Raw genomic sequence first — 16,448 nt, forward strand, 5'->3', positions numbered from 1 at the left:
GGGTTAGTACTGAACATTTGCTAATGCTGCCGACCCTGTGAGTAAGAGTTTGCATTCTACAGGAGGGGGATTAATGTGTTGTGTGTTTATGGCACTGTTGGAAGTGGCTTGTGAGGAGGCTGCATAGTCTGTCAGTGTTTGTGGACCGAAGCTGTGTGGGTAGCTGTGTGGGTTGTACGGTACAGTTAGAAGGTCTCCTGTAACTTGGCAAGTCATTGCTTTTAAGGCTTTTGGCTAGGAGGATGTCCCACTCACCTAACCTTAATTCCTTTCAAACAAAGGTTGTGGTATGAACTATATATGTGTACTATATATTATAGTACCAACTGGATGAACTAATGCACTTCGCCTTTCTTCTGTCAGGTATGTTCCTCTTTGCCCTCCAGTCCCATCACACCCACACACAGGAGTCTTTCTCCTGCACCTTGTCAGGTTGTATCAGTCGCACTCCACCTTCAAATCCCTCAAAACTCCCCTTTGCTGTGAGGCCAGGAGGCCTACAAAAAGCTTTGACAGCAGTTAGGCTGCTGGTGTGTTGTGACCACCGCCTCTCTCCTTCTGTTGCCCCATTTGCCTGAATCCATCCTTTATACTTGATTGCAAGCTCCTTGGGGCAGGGACTATCTTTGCCTTCTGAGTTGGTACAGCGCCTAGCACAATGGGGTCCTGGTCCGTGACTGAAGCTTCTAGCAGCTTTACTATAATAATACTAACAAACCCTGGGGGTCGCTCAGTTAGTTATCAGGGCAGGATTCACAGCAGGAAGAGGGTTGATGTACTGTGTGCCGTTGGTTGTGCTGTTCATTTCTCATTCTCTCTTCCCCCTCCCAGTGTCTGAGGGGCTCAGGATTCCGGGGCAAGAGGACTTTTCTCTATTGTCAGCTGGCTTCTGATTCCCAAAGCAGAATTTTCCTTCCACTCTTTTTCACACTGTGCGCAACTAACCTATGGACCTCCTCGCCAGGGGATGCTGTGATTGCCAAAAGTACAACTGGGTTAAAAAAAGAATGAGATAAATTCACTGAGGAGTGGACGGTTAGCCAAGAGGGTGACCGACCATACTCAGGGTGACCCTCCTAAACCTCTGCCGGGAGGAGAACAGGGGGGAGCGCAGGATTCTGATAACTACCCAGTTATCGGAACTGCACACTCCCCCTGAAGCTCTGGTACTGGCCATTACTGGAGACAGCAGAGGGGCCTAGATGGACTATAACTCTGACCCCTCTGCGGCACCTCTTAGTCTCTGGATTTTCCTTCGATCCCGGTGTGGCTGTTGCTGCAATTGGAAGACTACAACCAGGGCAGGCCTGACCCCCGGCAGCACGCCTTGGTTCCAGCTGACCCTAGAAGCCTGGGGCGGGCGGATCTTTGGCCCACACAAGCGGGTGGGTCAGGAGCGTTCTGGGCCCCTGGTTCCCCGCCCCTGCACCCCACGTGGAGTTAGGAGCAGGAGCCGAGGGGGAAGAAGCCCGGTCGCAGCCTGAAGCGGCGAGGGGGCGGCCTGTGCCGGGATCCCGGGGCGGGGCAGGGCAGGCGCTGAGCCCTGGCCCCGGGGCGGCGCTGCAGAGGGAGACGGGGAGCGCCCGGAGGGCCATGGCGGGGGAGTCCCCGGGCCGCGGGGAGCAGGCGCTGCAGGAGCTCCAGGCCCTGGTGGAGCTGGTCGGGGGGAAGCCCGAGGTGCTGCTGGTCGGGGAGGTGCTGGAAGCGGGGGAGACCCGGGCGCTGCTGGGGGCTTTTGCCCGGGAGCTCTTCGGGGAGCAGCCCGGGCCCGCGGCGGGCAGCGGGGGGCAGCCCCGGGGGAAGCCGGCTCCCCAGGTCCGGGTGTGCCTCGGCCCCGGCGGCGCGGCCGGCCGGGAGATCCGCTCCCCGCTCATCTTCCTGCTGTGCCGGGCCGGCTCCCTGCAGCCGCCGCGGGCCCGGGCCCGGCTGCGGGAGATCGCGCGGGACCTGCGGAGCCGGCTGCCCCGGGGCCCGCCGGCCGCCCTGGTGGGGGTGATCGTGCAGCCCGGCCCCGGCCAGGAGGCGGCGGCGGCGGCGGCGCAGCGGCTGCTGGAGGCGCTGCTCTGCGAGGTCTTCCAGGGAGGGCGGCGCGGGGCCGGGCTGCGGGACACGGTGCAAGCGGCCGCCTGCAGCCCCGGCCGCCCGGGCGGGACGCTGGAGGTCCGCAGAGCCGCCTGCCGAGCCCTGCGAGCGGCCCTGCAGCACCGAGCAGGTACGGGGCGGGGGGGCCGGGGCATGGGGGGAGCGGGGAGAGAGCAGGCCGGGGGCGTCGGGTTCTTTCTTGCCTCGGGTTGCCGTGTGCACCCCCTGGCGAGCTGAGCTGCTGTGTCAGCACCGGCTGGCATCCAGGAGCGCTGGCCCTGCCGGTCGCCACCAGCTCTCCGCCCAGAGTCTCTTACAAATGACACAGTGGGGCAGGCAGCTGTGGCTGGAAGGCGCTGGGTCTCGCTGGACACACAGCCGCACTTGGGTGGGGGGTAGTGGAATCAAAAGGCCCTGGGATTTGCAAGGGGAAGGTGGCTCCCTGCGTTGGGATGGGCAAGCGCTCCAGAGCCAACCCCCCCGCCTTCCTTCAGTGAGCGCCCCGGGAATGGCCATGATCCCACACCCGTAGCACGGATTTCCTTGCTGGGGCATTGGTTCAGAACAAACCTTGCCACCTGCTTAGTTAGTCCCAGGTGCCCCTGTGGGTTTCCCAGCCCAGGACTGACCCATCCTGACGGCTCAGTTCATTAGGTCTGATGGGATCACGGCACAAGACGGGATGGCAGGTATACATGTATTATAATAATTCATAGCTGTAAGGAACACCACTGGTTACAGCTGATTGGTGCCATGGTCTTGAACCCATTTCTGTCTCAGCAGCACTATCTTGGGGCTTGGCACAAGTTGTACTGGGTTTATTATACCGGTATAATTAAAGAGGTACAAGTGTGGATGCAGGTATAGGTATACTGCTGTGTTATACCAGCAGGGTGCTTTTATTGTAGATGCTGCCTTTGGTGGGACACAACTGAGAGTATCAATTCAGGACAAATTGTTTAGAGCAGGGCAGTTACAGCCCAAAGCTGGGTGTCCTTTATTATTAAGGCACGTCAAACCCACCAAACAGAGAGGACTTTGGTTTTTACCCCACTGGCTAATCATAAGCCTCACAAGCAATTCCCTTAGACACTCCAGTTTCCCAGTCTTGCCACCAGCACCACTCCTTATGGGGATGACTCAGTATGAAAACTGATACCCCAATAAAAGAAAAAAAGTTCTCCTGATGCCAAACGACCAAGCCCCAGACCCAGATCAAATGAAAACTTAGATCTTACCCAAAATATACGCTGATAGCCAATTCTTATTAACTAAACTAAAATTTATTAAAAAAGAAAAGAGAGAGAGTTGGTTGAAAGATCAATATACATATAGACTTGAGTTCAATTTCTTGAGGTCCAGATGCATAGCAGAGATGGTGAGTTTTAATTGCCTGAAGTTCTTTTAGAAATAGTCCATAGGTTATAGTCCAATGTCCATATTCAGGGTGACTCCAGTCAGTGACTGGGAATCTCAATTCTTATGGCTTAGGGTTTCCCCTTCTTGAAACCCAAAGCAGATCCGAGATGAAGAAGGATCATGTCCCAAGGTTTTTATATATTTCCAGCAACCTCTTGGCCTGAGAAAACAACAGGCTTAACTTTGTCTCCCAAACATCATGGCAATTAGCATAGGGTAATTTATCCATTAAACAGTTCAGATACAGGTTACCCCAACCTTCAAAGAGACATATAGACAATAACACTATTTCACTCAAGTGTTTTCCTAAATGTTAATATTCCTTTTTTGATCTTTGAATCAAAGCCATAGCAATAGACAAGACTTGTTTGCTTACCTCACAAGCCCTGAGCAAACACCTACCCTTCTATCTCTAACAATGCAGGCTTGCATTTCAAAGCTCTGTTTATTTACATCTCTTCCTAACAAGTCTTTAAAGTTCGGGCCATGGGTTATGTCAGTCTGTGAGTTAATTAGCTCTCTCTGGCCCTGTGTCTTACATAGCGTAAGTGTGCTTTTCCTGGTACAGTGTATTCCAGCTGCTCGCACTCTGGTTCTCCTGGAGCAGAACAAGCAGCTTGCTCAGAATCATGGTGTTGCCAGTATAACTGCATCTCCTCTCCGGGCTTTTTGCCTGCACAGCTGCATCAGTCACAGACGATGTCTTATCACACCCTTGACCAATGTAGCTATGCTGGCCGAAGTCTGTAGTGTACGTGTAGCCACATTTACATTAGTATAAAGATACCGGTATAGTTTATTCCTGTGAGGGGAATAAGCTTTACACCTATAACTACGTCCCCATTAGGGGCGATACTGGTATAAACACTTTGCTAGATTATCATACCCCTAACTGGTGTAGGTATACCAGTACCTCATCTGCATATTTATGTGCAAACAAGTGGCAGTTCAACCCTGCCTCCGCACCCCTGCAGCTCACTTCCCTTTTTGAAAGTACTTGCCTCAGTCTGTCCTGTTTTCTCTCTTTCCCCCCTCACTTTCACGGCTTTCCCCACATGCTTGGATCCCATCCAAAGACTCCTCCCTGTTCCTCTTGCCCTAAGGGGTCCCTCCAGCCATAGGTGCTGGAACTAGGGGTGTTGTTGCACCCCCCAGCTTGAAGTGGTTTCCATCATATCCAGGGTTTACAGTTTGGTTCAATGGCTCTCAGCACCCCCGCTATACTAACTGTTCCAGCATCTCTGCCTGCAGCTGTCCTCAAATGCATTTTCCTCAGACCCTCTCTAGATCCATAGGCCCTCAGCCAGGATTCATAGGCTCCCCAGAGGCGGCAGTCCCTGTAGTCCCCTCTCAGAGGACGCCCCTCTTCACCCTCCCCTTGCCCTTAGTGCTTTTATTTTTCCCTTTGGCCTAGTTGGCTCCTTCCCATGGAGAAACCTGTAGGGGCGGGACAGAAAAGCTCCCTTGCTGAGTTTCCAGACAAGGCCTTTCATCTTCCCTGGGTCAGGAGCCAGCTGCATGGCTGGTGCCATGGGGCAGGGGAGACTTTGCAGGGTTTGGGGTTGGGTTGTGTCTCCTCCCCACTTCCGTGCATACCGGAGGAGACACTGACTCAGTGACATCCCTGTTCCTGGGTGTTTCTTTCCCATGCCTCAGATCCCTGCTCCGTGATGTTATTTCTTGGCTTCTCCTCATGTTCCTGTTGTTTGCCCTCCTGGTCCTGGCTCCAGTTTCTTTTCTTCTGCTGGTGGAGCCACCAGGCCCTCCCCCCCCCACCCCCGCTGGCTCTGTCATTAGCTGCAGACAGCTCAGACCCAGCTCGCTGACATGGGACCTCTGCCCCCGCAAGCCTTGGGACAACTGGCCTGTCTGCTCCCCTTCTGCGCTCCACTGAACCATACTGGGCTGATGTCGTGGGTCTTCTGTCAAAAGGGGCCTGACCCTCATCCCTATGTTCCCCTTTGCCTGGGTCAGGCCACATAACTGGTCTCACACAGTTGCAGATGAAACCTCTGTTAGGTTTGTACCCAGACTGGGACGTTGGATCCCACAGGCCAGGAACCTGGGGTGTAATAGAGATCCAGCAGTGAGATTTGGCGCCGGGTCTGAAATTCGCGACTTGGGCCTGTCTGTGTCCAGATGAGAGGTTTCAGAGTAGCGGCCGTGTTAGTCTGTATTCGCAAAAAGAAAAGGAGTCCTTCTGGCACCTTAGAGACTAACCAATTTATTTGAGCATAAGCTTTCGTGAGCTACAGCTCACTTCATCACTTATGCTCAAACAAATTGGTTAGTCTCTAAGGTGCCACAAGTACTCCATTTCTATCCAGATGGAATCAGAAGCAATCAGATTACTCTTCCCTTTCCCTGAACTTCAGGTCTGAATGAATCCAGCCACGATCTTCGTGGTTTAGGTGCTATCTCTCTAATGAGCTGACCTGGAACCCTGAATCTGCACTTTGGGGAAGCTTGGATCTGATCCCGGCCTAGTCCCGTCACCCCTTTCAAGCCTGTACTGCCCTCTTCTGGTGCTCCGAGGCTAGTGGCGGTTGCAACCTTTGTGCCTGTGACTTTGTACTGAGGCCGGAACACACAGCTTTTCCATCTCTCACTTCCATGTGCCCGACACTGCTGTCCTTCGCCCATCTCTGTCCCATCAAGGGAATACTGCTGGGGTCTCGGCATTTGCTTCACACCCTCTTCTTTAAGTCACTCTTCCAAGTGCCCCAGAACCCTCTGGATCCTTTTGGTTCCAACATCCCACTAGAACAGCAGCAGAGATGGAAAAACATATCCCTCTGTGCGTTACCATGTGCCTTAGCAGCTTTGCTTTGATGCTAGGGAAACTGGTGCTTGTGGATTCTCACAAATATTGATAGACCCCCCTCCTGCTCTTAATTCTGGCGGTGGTGGGAATAACCTGGCAGGTAGCAAAGAAGAGAGCAGCATCTCTAGGAGCCTTCAGTGGGTGCTTCAGAAGGCCTGTTTGCATAGGGTCCCATACACTCATGTTTCAGGTGTCAGGAGGATGCTTGTCACTGTAGCTGGCCTGGGGGGATGGTAGTTTTAAACTGGTGCATGTGATAACAACCCATACCCATGCTAGAAGCCCTAGTGAGCTTACTCATGTGCATGAGGAGAATTCACAGAAGTCAGGACTTCAGGGGTTGGCCCTAATTGCTTTCACCACCAATGCACTGGGGAATAGTATTTTTAAACTTGTGCGAGGGATGAACAGCAGTGATTTGAGCCTGTTGCAGTGTTATGAGGGCATGCCATGTCTGTCTGGGAAAGTTACACTGTTATAAATAAGGTGTGACTTTAAACTGCTGGAGTTATCCTGGTATAACGCCCAGTATGGGCGGGAGGATGCTTATTCTGGACTAAGTGTGTTTTGTTCTTGGCTTGGTTCATGTCACTGGGGAAGGGGTGTAAGCTACGCTGAAAAAAGCCACTCTTATACAAGAGTTTCAGAGTAGCAGCCGTGTTAGTCTCTATTCGCAAAAAGAACAGGAGGACGTGTGGCACCTTAGAGACTAACCCGTTTATTTGAGCGTGAGCTTTCGTGAGCTCCAGCTCGCTTCACCGGATGCATCTAGTACTAGTAAGGTGCCACAAGTCCTCCTTTTCTTATGCAAGAGTGTAACTATACTGGTATTACTAGTACAACTTTTCTGTGTCGACAAGCCTTTGCCTTTCCCCTTGCATCTCAGTTTTGCTCTGCAGCTCTCTGCTATTCAAGCCATGCCACCACCCAGCTCCTCCCAGTGCTGCCCTGAACTTCAGCACCTCTTTGCTATTCTGGTCCCACACCTCTCTTGAACTTAGGGTCTGTAGTGCCGATGTAACTTATGTCAGCACGGCCCCCTAGTGTAGATGCAGTATATGCTGATGGAAGGAGTTTTCTCGATCACTCGATAATTGCCCTGTTCTGTTCATTCCCTCTGAAGCATCTGGCATTGGCCACTGTTGGATGACAAGATACTGGGATATGTGGACTATTGGTCAGACCCAGTATGGCTGTTCTTATGTTCCTGCTGATGTAGGAACACCCCCTTATCCCCCCAAAAATTAGCTATGCTGACAGAAGCACTTTGCACTGGTGGTTTTGTTGGCATAGCTGTGTTGGTCACACCCCTGACCAATGCAGCAACATTGGTAACCGTTCCAAGTGCGGACCCAGCCGGATGTGGATGGAGACAATGGATATCCACTTACACTTATGGCCTTAACTAGATCGGGCACCCAAGCGCTAAGAGGGGAAATGCTAGTGTGCTAACCTATTTTCCCTGAGCATGACATTCATCCATGTTCACTAGGGACTAAAAGAGGGGAACAGTCATGTAAAAATTATTTTATTGGGGGATTTGTTTTGTTCGTCAAGAGGAAATATCGATCACTTTGTGCAGCTTAATGTTGCGTAAGATTGATTGCCTTAGTCAGGAGAGTCACTGCTAAAGCCGCTGATAACTTACGTTTCTAGGAGATAAGGTTTGATTGGTGGATGAGATATCGCATATCCTAGGATTTGGGGATACTCGATAGTTGCAATAAGCTGCTTGTCACGTGAGGCCGTGTGAGAGTAAAACTACCCTTGTCTAATATCCTAGTATTTTACAAAAGCAACGAGGAGTCCTTGTGGCACCTTAGAGACTAACAAATTTATTTGGGCATAAGATTTGTGGGCTATAACCCACTTCATCAGATGCATGGAGTGGAAAATACAGTAGGCAGGTATAAATATACAGCACACGAAAAGATGGGAGTTGCCTTACCAGGTGGGGGGTCAGTGCTAACGAGGCCAATTGAGTGAGGGTGGATGTGGCCCATTTCCAGCAGTTGACAAGAAGGGGCTCTGATACCCAGAAGACACCTACTATGGGACAGACCCAACAAAGAAAGTAACAGAATGGCACTAGCCATCACCTACAGCTCCCAACTAAAACCTCTCCAGTGCATCATCAAGGAGCTACAACCTATCCTGAAGGACGATCCCTCACTCTCATAGACCTTGGGAGACAGGCCAGTCCTCGCTTACAGACAACCCCCCAACAGTCTTGACTCCTGTGAATTAGCCCACGAAAGCTTATGCTCAAATAAATTTGTTAGTCTCTAAGGTCCCACAAGGACTCCTCGTTGTTTTTGCTGCTACAGACTAATGCAGCTACCCCTAGTATTTTACAGTAAAGGCTCAAGACCTAATAGTAACTCACCTTCCTCTGCAATGTTCTTTTCCTTATGCAGATTCTACGGCATTGTTAAGTACAATACAAATCTCTCTATTTCCAGCAGGACTCCCTGGGAGAGGAGAACTAGTCAATCAATAGGGAGCAATAATATAAGTGTCTGGGGCCGAGGCCCAGATGCAGGATGTGAGGTTTTTGCCTGCCTTGTCTCTTCATTTTTGTTTTAGTTCTCAAAGCTGCTGTGTGTGTTCACGAGCAAATCCATGCCAGCTTCCTTGCTGTGCCTCCTGAGGCTGCCGACAGTCCTCTCATTGAAGCAAACACAAAACCCATCCAAACCCAACTGTTAGTGAAAATCATTAAGGAAATTCTTGGCAGCAAGAAAGTGTGGACAAATAGTTAGTCCTTATTCTGAATGTGTCCAGACTAGGTAAGAATTTTCACCGGGGAGAAATGGATTTCTGGGTACCGTTTAATGATTTCACATGGTGAATTCTATATAGAGGCCCAAATTTCCAACACACCAAGGTTGAGTAGCATGGGGGTACCACTGTCTGCCAGCAGGGAACAGCCATACTGTACGTGACCCAGAATAAGCCAGGTCCCCCTATTGTCAGCATGGCGTTGAGAAAGCCCTGTCTCTTGCTGATAACATTCTGAACTCCCCGTGCTCTTTTATTTCCAAGGTGGGGAGGAGAGAGAGAAGCGGAGATTCCCCTCCCTCCTGCAGTGCATCCCCTGGGGCAGGAGGAGCCAGAGAAGAGGCCATTCGGCTAAAGCTGCCAACAACCTTCATGAGGGTATGTTCAGCGCCCTGGAGGTGCTTGTGTTCTCCACACGTCCCGCAGTGGGCTCCTAGCAGGACAGATGTATCTTATGATGTGTGGCAACCGTGTTTTTTTTCCCCGGCAGCATTCCCAGATCTTTCCAGTGTAAGGAATGGTCGATCGGGAGAAGATTTGGAACCTGAATCTCCCCTATGATGATGCCGAGTGCTCCCACTAAGCCACAAGGTCTGGCCTATGGTCCTTTTCTAGTGAAACCCCAGCAGGCTCAGATTCCCAAGCCTAATGTTGGCTGGCTTCCTTAGGGAGAACATCGTCTCCGTATATACCGGCTGATGCATCAGTACTAAATGCCCCTGGAATCTATCTTCTGGCTCTGGTGGCAGCACGTATCACACCATAGGCTCAGCCACCCCCACAACATCCAAATGCTGAGAGACCATCCCGGAGGCACGCTGGCTGGGATGTTTCTCTTAGTGTTGTCTTGCCCTGGTATTTTATGAGCACAGCGCTGGGTCCCTCTATCTACCTGTGCTCACTGCAGTGGTTGCAGTGGCCTGCACGCAGTGTTGGTTGTAATGTGGCAGTGGATTTGCCGGAACATGTCTGAACTACGAATCGCTAACTGGGCCGCAGCAATTAGCGTCTTCAAAGTGCTGTCTGGCAGCTACCTGCACCGCGCCAAGGCAGGCAGCCCCTGCTATATGTGCATCTGTACCCTCCCGGTCTTCTAAACTCACATCCCCCCTGTTCTGACCACCCGCTTTCTTCAGTCTCTCACCGTCTCACCACCATGAATGTTCCAGTTCTCTCTCGCCCTGCTGGGTCCGACTCATTACCTCTCCCATCCCTTGTCTTTATTGCAGTAGCAGAGGACCCTGGGTTGGTAGGTGCTTTGCCAGGATCTTTTAGGTGTTTTATCTGGTCCAACAAAAACGTAGTGGCCCAGTTCTCTCTTTATTTACACATGCAGTGTCACCGAAGTCAGTGGACTTCTATGGGTGTCACTGAAACTTTGGGTTTGGCTACACTTGCAAGTTAGAGCGCATTAAAGCAGCCCCAGGCGCCCTAACTCATGACCCGTCCACACTGGCAAGGCAGGTAGAGTGCCTGGACTCTGCAGACTGGAGCGCTCCTGGTAATCCACCTCCACAAGAAGCACAACGCTTGCTGCGCCTTGGGTGAAACGCCCCAACTTCAGTGTGAACAAGGTGTTGCATTACTGCGCTTTGATCAGCCTCCGGAAACGTCCCATAATCCCCCTAAGCCAAGTGGCCACTCTTGTCATTGTTTTGGAATTGGCTGTAGGAATGCGGATATGTCCTTTCAAAGCTCCGTTTCTGACAGCCGGCATGCTTATCTGCCCTGGGACAAAGCAAGCCATTAATGTGGAATGCTGCTGTTGAGAGTGTGTGAGAGAGAGGTGGAGGGAAGGGGTGTCTGCTGCTGTCTGAACTTAGCATGTCAGCATGTTGTCTTGTCTCTCCCCCCACATACACACAACACACTCCCTGTCATACTCCACCCAACCCACCCCTTTGAAAAGCATGTTGCAGCCACTTGCATGCTGGGATAGCTACCACAATGCACTGCTCTTTGTGGCATTGCAAGACCTGCTAATGCGGCCATGCCAGTGTGCTTGAATCTGACAGTGTGAACACACCGCAGCGCTTTCCCTACTGCGCTTTCCGAGGGCTGGTTTCACTCCCAGCACTCTACATCTGCAAGTGTAGCCATGTCCTTGGTCTACACTTAAGTTTTGCTGGCAAAGTGATGTCATTTAAGAGAGTGAAAAAAATCACACCTCTAACTGACATAACTGTGCTGGCAAAAGCCCCAGTGAAGATGCAGTTACACTGCCAAAGGGGTCCTTTCGCTGGTATAGATTATTTATTTCGTTCATCGAACTGGTGTAAGCTATACCGGCCAAAGAACTCTTTTGCTGGTATAAGCTGCATCTCCACTAGAAAGGTTTGCTGGTATAACTATGCCACTGTCTAGTGTAGACAAGGCCGGACACAGAACTTATCCCTGTTTCTAAATAATGACTTTGAGCCCTACTCCAGATCACTCTTGAGATCCTTTGGAAATGCAGGTTCAAATCCTCTTCCCACAATTCTTGCATTTCCCATCAACGATCCCCTTTCTGCAGGAGCACCGTTGGCCAGAGGCTACAGACTGCTTCAGGAGGAGTCCTGAATAATACCTTTATTCATAGTCAATGTATCTTTTTGCTAATTTCCAAACTGATCCATGACCGATGGTGAGGAGGACACCCCACTTGGAGAACCCTCTTGTTATAATAATTGGTTAGGTGACAATGGTGCAACGGGGGGCTTCAGATTAAATGGGCAAAGCACTGAAATGCCCAGTTTGTAAAAGTTAATATTTGGTACAGAAAGGGCATTTTCTTCATTGAAAATTGTGGTGGCAAGAAAATCCAGTCCAATAAACCTTCAAGCCCTGATCCTGCAATCGGTTTCAGGCAGACGGATGGAAGTTGATGAGGCATCACATGGGAATGGGGGTTGTCTGTGTGGATCAGATTCCAGGAGTGGGACCCAGAGCTTCTTACCCACAAGCGGGTGAAGTGAGTCACCTTCTGGTGTTAGTTTAAAATCCTGTACGCTGCCAGAATGCCCAAAATTGGAGCCGATTATGACAAGTCTCCAATTTATGGTTAATTTATTGCTTAAACCTTGATCCTTAATTAAAAATATGAGTCACGATTTGCATAAAATGAGAGTGCTGAAAACTGGGACTCCTGTGTGCATCTTCCTCAGTGACCTTGGTGTGTCTCCCTTTCCCTGCTCCTTGTAGGTGGCCTGCAGGACCCCGAGGAGGGAGTGGCTCTGACAGGCATGTCGCTTAACGGAAACTGTGAAGAAGCAGGCAGAGGCACAGGTGCTTAGAGCTCCTGGATCGTGTCAAGGAACCACTCTTGCTGATGTCCTCTTATAGCATGAGAACGCTGGGCTGAGTTCACCCAGCTGATCTCCTGGAAAGGGGACATGGAAGCCATCACGCAGTTCTTGGGAAAAGCTGCTACCTTCTGTGTCCGAACCAGATACCCTTCCTGCTCCCACCCCGCCACTGCTGCAGCAAAACTCAGAGGAGGGTCATGTTCTACTATTCGGTAGAGTTAATTTGTGGATGCTAAAATGGACTGTGAGCCTTTAAGAAATCCCGTTGGATGCATTTCACTGGGGGGGTGTGACAGTGCAGGAATCCCAGGTATAAAATGTGCTCAGCTGCTAAAAGAGAGAGTCACTCATTTGAACAACAAAATTCCCCTCCAAGAGGCCTTCAGGGTTTCTTTGCTGATGGAGCTAATCTTCTGCCTTGTCCTCATGCTTAATTGCTGTTCTAAAGCTCCAGATAATGGCCTCAATAGAACTTCCATTTTCTGTTTGCCTCCCTGTTAGGAAACAACAGGCAAGTGGGGTGGGGGAAGCGATAGAGCTGCAGGGAGGTCACGGTGGGATAGCTCATCTCCATGTACAGGCCTTGGGACATACTGGCGAGTTGAAGAGGATTGAATGCAATAATCTAATGTGAAGAAAGGCTACTGTCATGCCGTACAACTCACGTGCACAATGCAGAAGTCACTGATGATCACGTCGATAGGAGAATGGTCTGAGAGAGCAGTTCATTCCATACGGCTAATCCTGGTGCTAAGTGAGTGATTTACATGTTGCTCTGGGGGCAGAGCAACGGACAGTGCTTATAGCGTTTCCACGTTCTGATGGGGGTGACAGATGTCCAGCCACCCCACCCCCCAATTCCTTAACAGTGGGTTCCCAACAACCACATGGCTTTCAGGCCCCGAAGACCACCCCTTACATTCATCTCTCTTAAAGATGTGACTTAATATGTTGTTTTTAGGAAATACAATCTATATATTTAATAGTTTTCAAAGGTATTTTTTTAACCTGTCTGGCAACCAGTTGTTTTAATTAGGCTTTTATTTCCATGGAATATTAATGGGACCCTGGGTATGTCCGGCTACAACATAAAGTACGATTGAGTTTGTCTTGGTTTTCCTTGCTCTCTGTTACAAGTTTTCATCTGGATCAGGCTGTTGGCAGGACTGTGTCTCCTCAATTATGTCCCATCTCACTGTCCTCCAGGCTTGCTGGGAGGCTCTTTTATTTGGGTCAGTCCATCTACAATCGTTTTGTCTTCCTTTGTTCTTTGGTTGGCAGAGAAGCAGCTAATAAGTGAGCACTATGTAATCCTAGCCAATCCATCTCCTGATCTGCTGAAAATTGATCTTGTTCCTCCTGAGAGAAATGTGCCGTAGGCAATCATTTTCTATTGTGTAGAGTAGGAGGTGGGCAGTCAGGGTTCTTTACCCAGTTCTGACCATGGACAAATAACTTAATTTCTCTGTGCTTCAATTTCCTCAACTGTAAAATGGGGATTTTGATATTTACCTACCTCACGCAGGAGCTGCAAGGCCTCCTTTGTCTCTGACAAGTGCTGTGAGATCCTTGGAGGTGCCAGAGAAGGGCAAAGGGCAATGGGAGAACAAGAGCGTACTATAGTCTACATATTCATGGATTTCCCTTCTGGGGTCTCCCAATGGTGCTGCAGTGATGTTTCTGCTGTATGAAAGCAGCTCGCTGCATCTGTGGTGATTTAGTGGCTGCTGAGCAGTGGAAAAGAGCATTAGGTGTCAGGGCGGGGCGGAGTGGGAGTGACAGAGTAGCTGGGTAAATGGGGAAACGTTTTCTCTGATCCTCGAGTGGTGTTTGGTGGAATTTTATGTTGTAATTCAGGTCACTTCAGAACTTTGCTGCTGGGAGTCTTTGTGGCTCATGACTTAGGCCTTGTGTGTGTTGGTTGAGTATACCTAAGGTGAGAATTTAATCCCAGTATAACTCTCTCTGTGGACACTCTTATTCTGGTATGAGAGTGCCTTTTATTTAAATTTAGCTTATATCACTTGGGAAGGGGTTTAAGCTAAACTGAAAAAAGCCATTCTTATTTTAGTATGTGTGTCCACGCCTGGAGTTATACCTGTGTAAAACTTTCCTGTGTAGACGGCTTTAGACAGAACCTAGAAGGTAGATAATACAGTAGAACCTCAGAGTTACGAACTGACTGGTCAACCGCACACCACATTTGGAACTGGAATTACACAATCAGGCAGCAGCAGAGACATAAAAACCCAAATACAGTACAGTACTGTGTTAAAAGTAAATTACTAAAAAAATAAAGGGGAAGTTTAAAAAAAAGATTTGATGAGGTAAAGAAACTTTTTCTGTGCTAGTTTCATTTAAATTAAGATGGTTAAAAGCAGCATTTTTCTTCTGTGTAGTAAAGTTTCAAAGCTGTATTAAATCAATATGCAGTTGTAAACTTTTGAAAGCACCATAAAGTTTTGTTCAGAGTTACAGATATTTCAGAGTTACGAACAACCTCCATTCCCAAGGTTGTAAAGTCACAGCATGAGTCTATATATATGAGTCTATATAGAGAGGACCAACACCACCCTGCTTCCAGATCATGGGGTATTCTGTACATTAAATTTGCTTTGAGGGAACATGGTTACAAGCAAATTGAAAATACAAATATAATAATGTGATTTAGTCAAGTCATTTCTTGTGGGTGGCTGCGTACGTGATGCTGGATTTCAGCACTGAGTGGCAAACAGTTGATCAGTTCCTTGAAGTGAATCTTGGCTAATGCGCTATTTTCTAGCAGAGCTCCTCTGGGGAGCTGTGCAGGGAGATAGAGGGCCTGTCTACGCTACAATATTAAGTCGACTTACGTTAAGTTGACGTCTAGCCACTGCAGTAATTAAAGCAGTGGTTCACATCCACACTTGCTCCTTCTGTCAGTGGGGCGCGTCCTCACCAGGAGTGCTTCCGCCGACTGAAGTGGGGCATTGTGAGACACTGACAGCTGGAGCCTGGTAGCCCTGGGGTTCACAGCTGTGCCCACTCCCCCTTGCCGCCGCTGACAGCCAGAGCTGTCAGCCGTGCATGGGCTCACAGTCCAAAGGCAATGTAAGTAACAGTGTCTACACGGACACTGCGTCACCCTAACTACATCAACATATGCGCCACACCTCTCGTAGTTATGTCGGTGTAGACGGCCACTTACTTCGACAGAAGTAGCATTCTAGTGTGCACACTGACATAATTAGGTCGATGTAAGCTGCCTTAGGTTGACCATAACTGTAATGTAAACCAGGCCTGAGTCTTAGGTATTTATGTCTCTCTTTGTTTGTCTCTAAATTAAGAGCAGGTCACTTATTCAAACTCTTCATACTAATTTAAATGTTTACTCCCATAACAGTGCTGACAGTGTTATGCAAATCTTTGTAATCTGTTAAGGCCTGATGAATTAACCATTTAAAATATCCCCGTAGAGACCAACACAATGTATATGGACTTGGGGCCAAATTCTGCTCCAGATTTACACGTGTAGTGACTTTGATTCCATTGACTTCAATATTCTAGATTTATATGGAAGTAAACGGGCGCAGAGCTGGCCCCATGTATCTTCCACTGGACATTAGTCTTCAAGAAGGAAAGTGACTTGGATGTTTGTTTGTTTTTAAACAGGTTAATTGGCCTTTTATAGGTGAAGCAGATATTTTATGTAGTATTTAATTGGGGGACTAATTTTGGGACATTGTTACCTTAGATACTTGATCTGAGAAATAAATAAACAGATTTAAATCCTATATTGTAGATTGCTTCTGAAGTTTTATTGATGTCTACCAGAATGTTCTCCCCAATACCACGGATATGTGGCTTACTTTGACTTTCAATTGATTTGATTTAAGCTAAGCTGGGGGAGATGGAAGTCAATATATAACCCTTTGAGCACTGAAGGGAATAGTGAAACCTGTCTTTGGTGGCAATCCACAGCGCACAGGTGGGCTTTAACTAGTGACCGAACAATTGGTACCTGGGGATGCTCACTGAGGAGAGGGACCACTGTACTGCCTTTTCAGACATGACCA

General features: G+C 49.3%; 1 protein-coding gene across 2 annotated transcripts; it reads left to right on the forward strand.

The window, feature by feature from the left end:
• The first annotated feature begins 1,452 nt into the window (after positions 1-1,452).
• C9H2orf72 (chromosome 9 C2orf72 homolog) lies at positions 1,453-16,147 on the forward strand. Of its 2 annotated transcripts, XM_073359109.1 has the most exons (4): positions 1,453-2,212; positions 9,371-9,484; positions 9,597-9,697; positions 12,290-12,378. In XM_073359109.1, exons 1-3 carry the CDS (start codon positions 1,594-1,596, stop codon positions 9,665-9,667), a joined length of 804 nt encoding a protein of 267 aa, XP_073215210.1. In that variant the 5' UTR covers positions 1,453-1,593; the 3' UTR covers positions 9,668-9,697; positions 12,290-12,378. The 2 variants fall into 2 exon arrangements, with proteins under 2 accessions (XP_073215210.1, XP_073215209.1); XM_073359108.1 differs by lacking the exon at positions 9,597-9,697 and having other exon boundaries at positions 12,290-16,147.
• The last annotated feature ends 301 nt before the right edge of the window (positions 16,148-16,448 follow it).

This window comes from Lepidochelys kempii, chromosome 9 (genome assembly GCF_965140285.1).
Source record: "Lepidochelys kempii isolate rLepKem1 chromosome 9, rLepKem1.hap1, whole genome shotgun sequence".
NCBI classification, from domain to species: domain Eukaryota; kingdom Metazoa; phylum Chordata; order Testudines; family Cheloniidae; genus Lepidochelys; species Lepidochelys kempii.

Excerpts from the sequence above, each read along its gene's own strand:
- C9H2orf72 (XM_073359108.1), top strand. The coding sequence starts at position 1,594 with ATGGCGGGGGAGTCCCCGGGCCGCGGGGAGCAGGCGCTGCAGGAGCTC. Across the intron at positions 2,213-9,370 it reads GGCCCTGCAGCACCGAGCAG|GTGGGGAGGAGAGAGAGAAG; the intron begins GTACGGGGCGGG and ends TTTATTTCCAAG. Across the intron at positions 9,485-12,289 it reads TGCCAACAACCTTCATGAGG|GTGGCCTGCAGGACCCCGAG; the intron begins GTATGTTCAGCG and ends TGCTCCTTGTAG.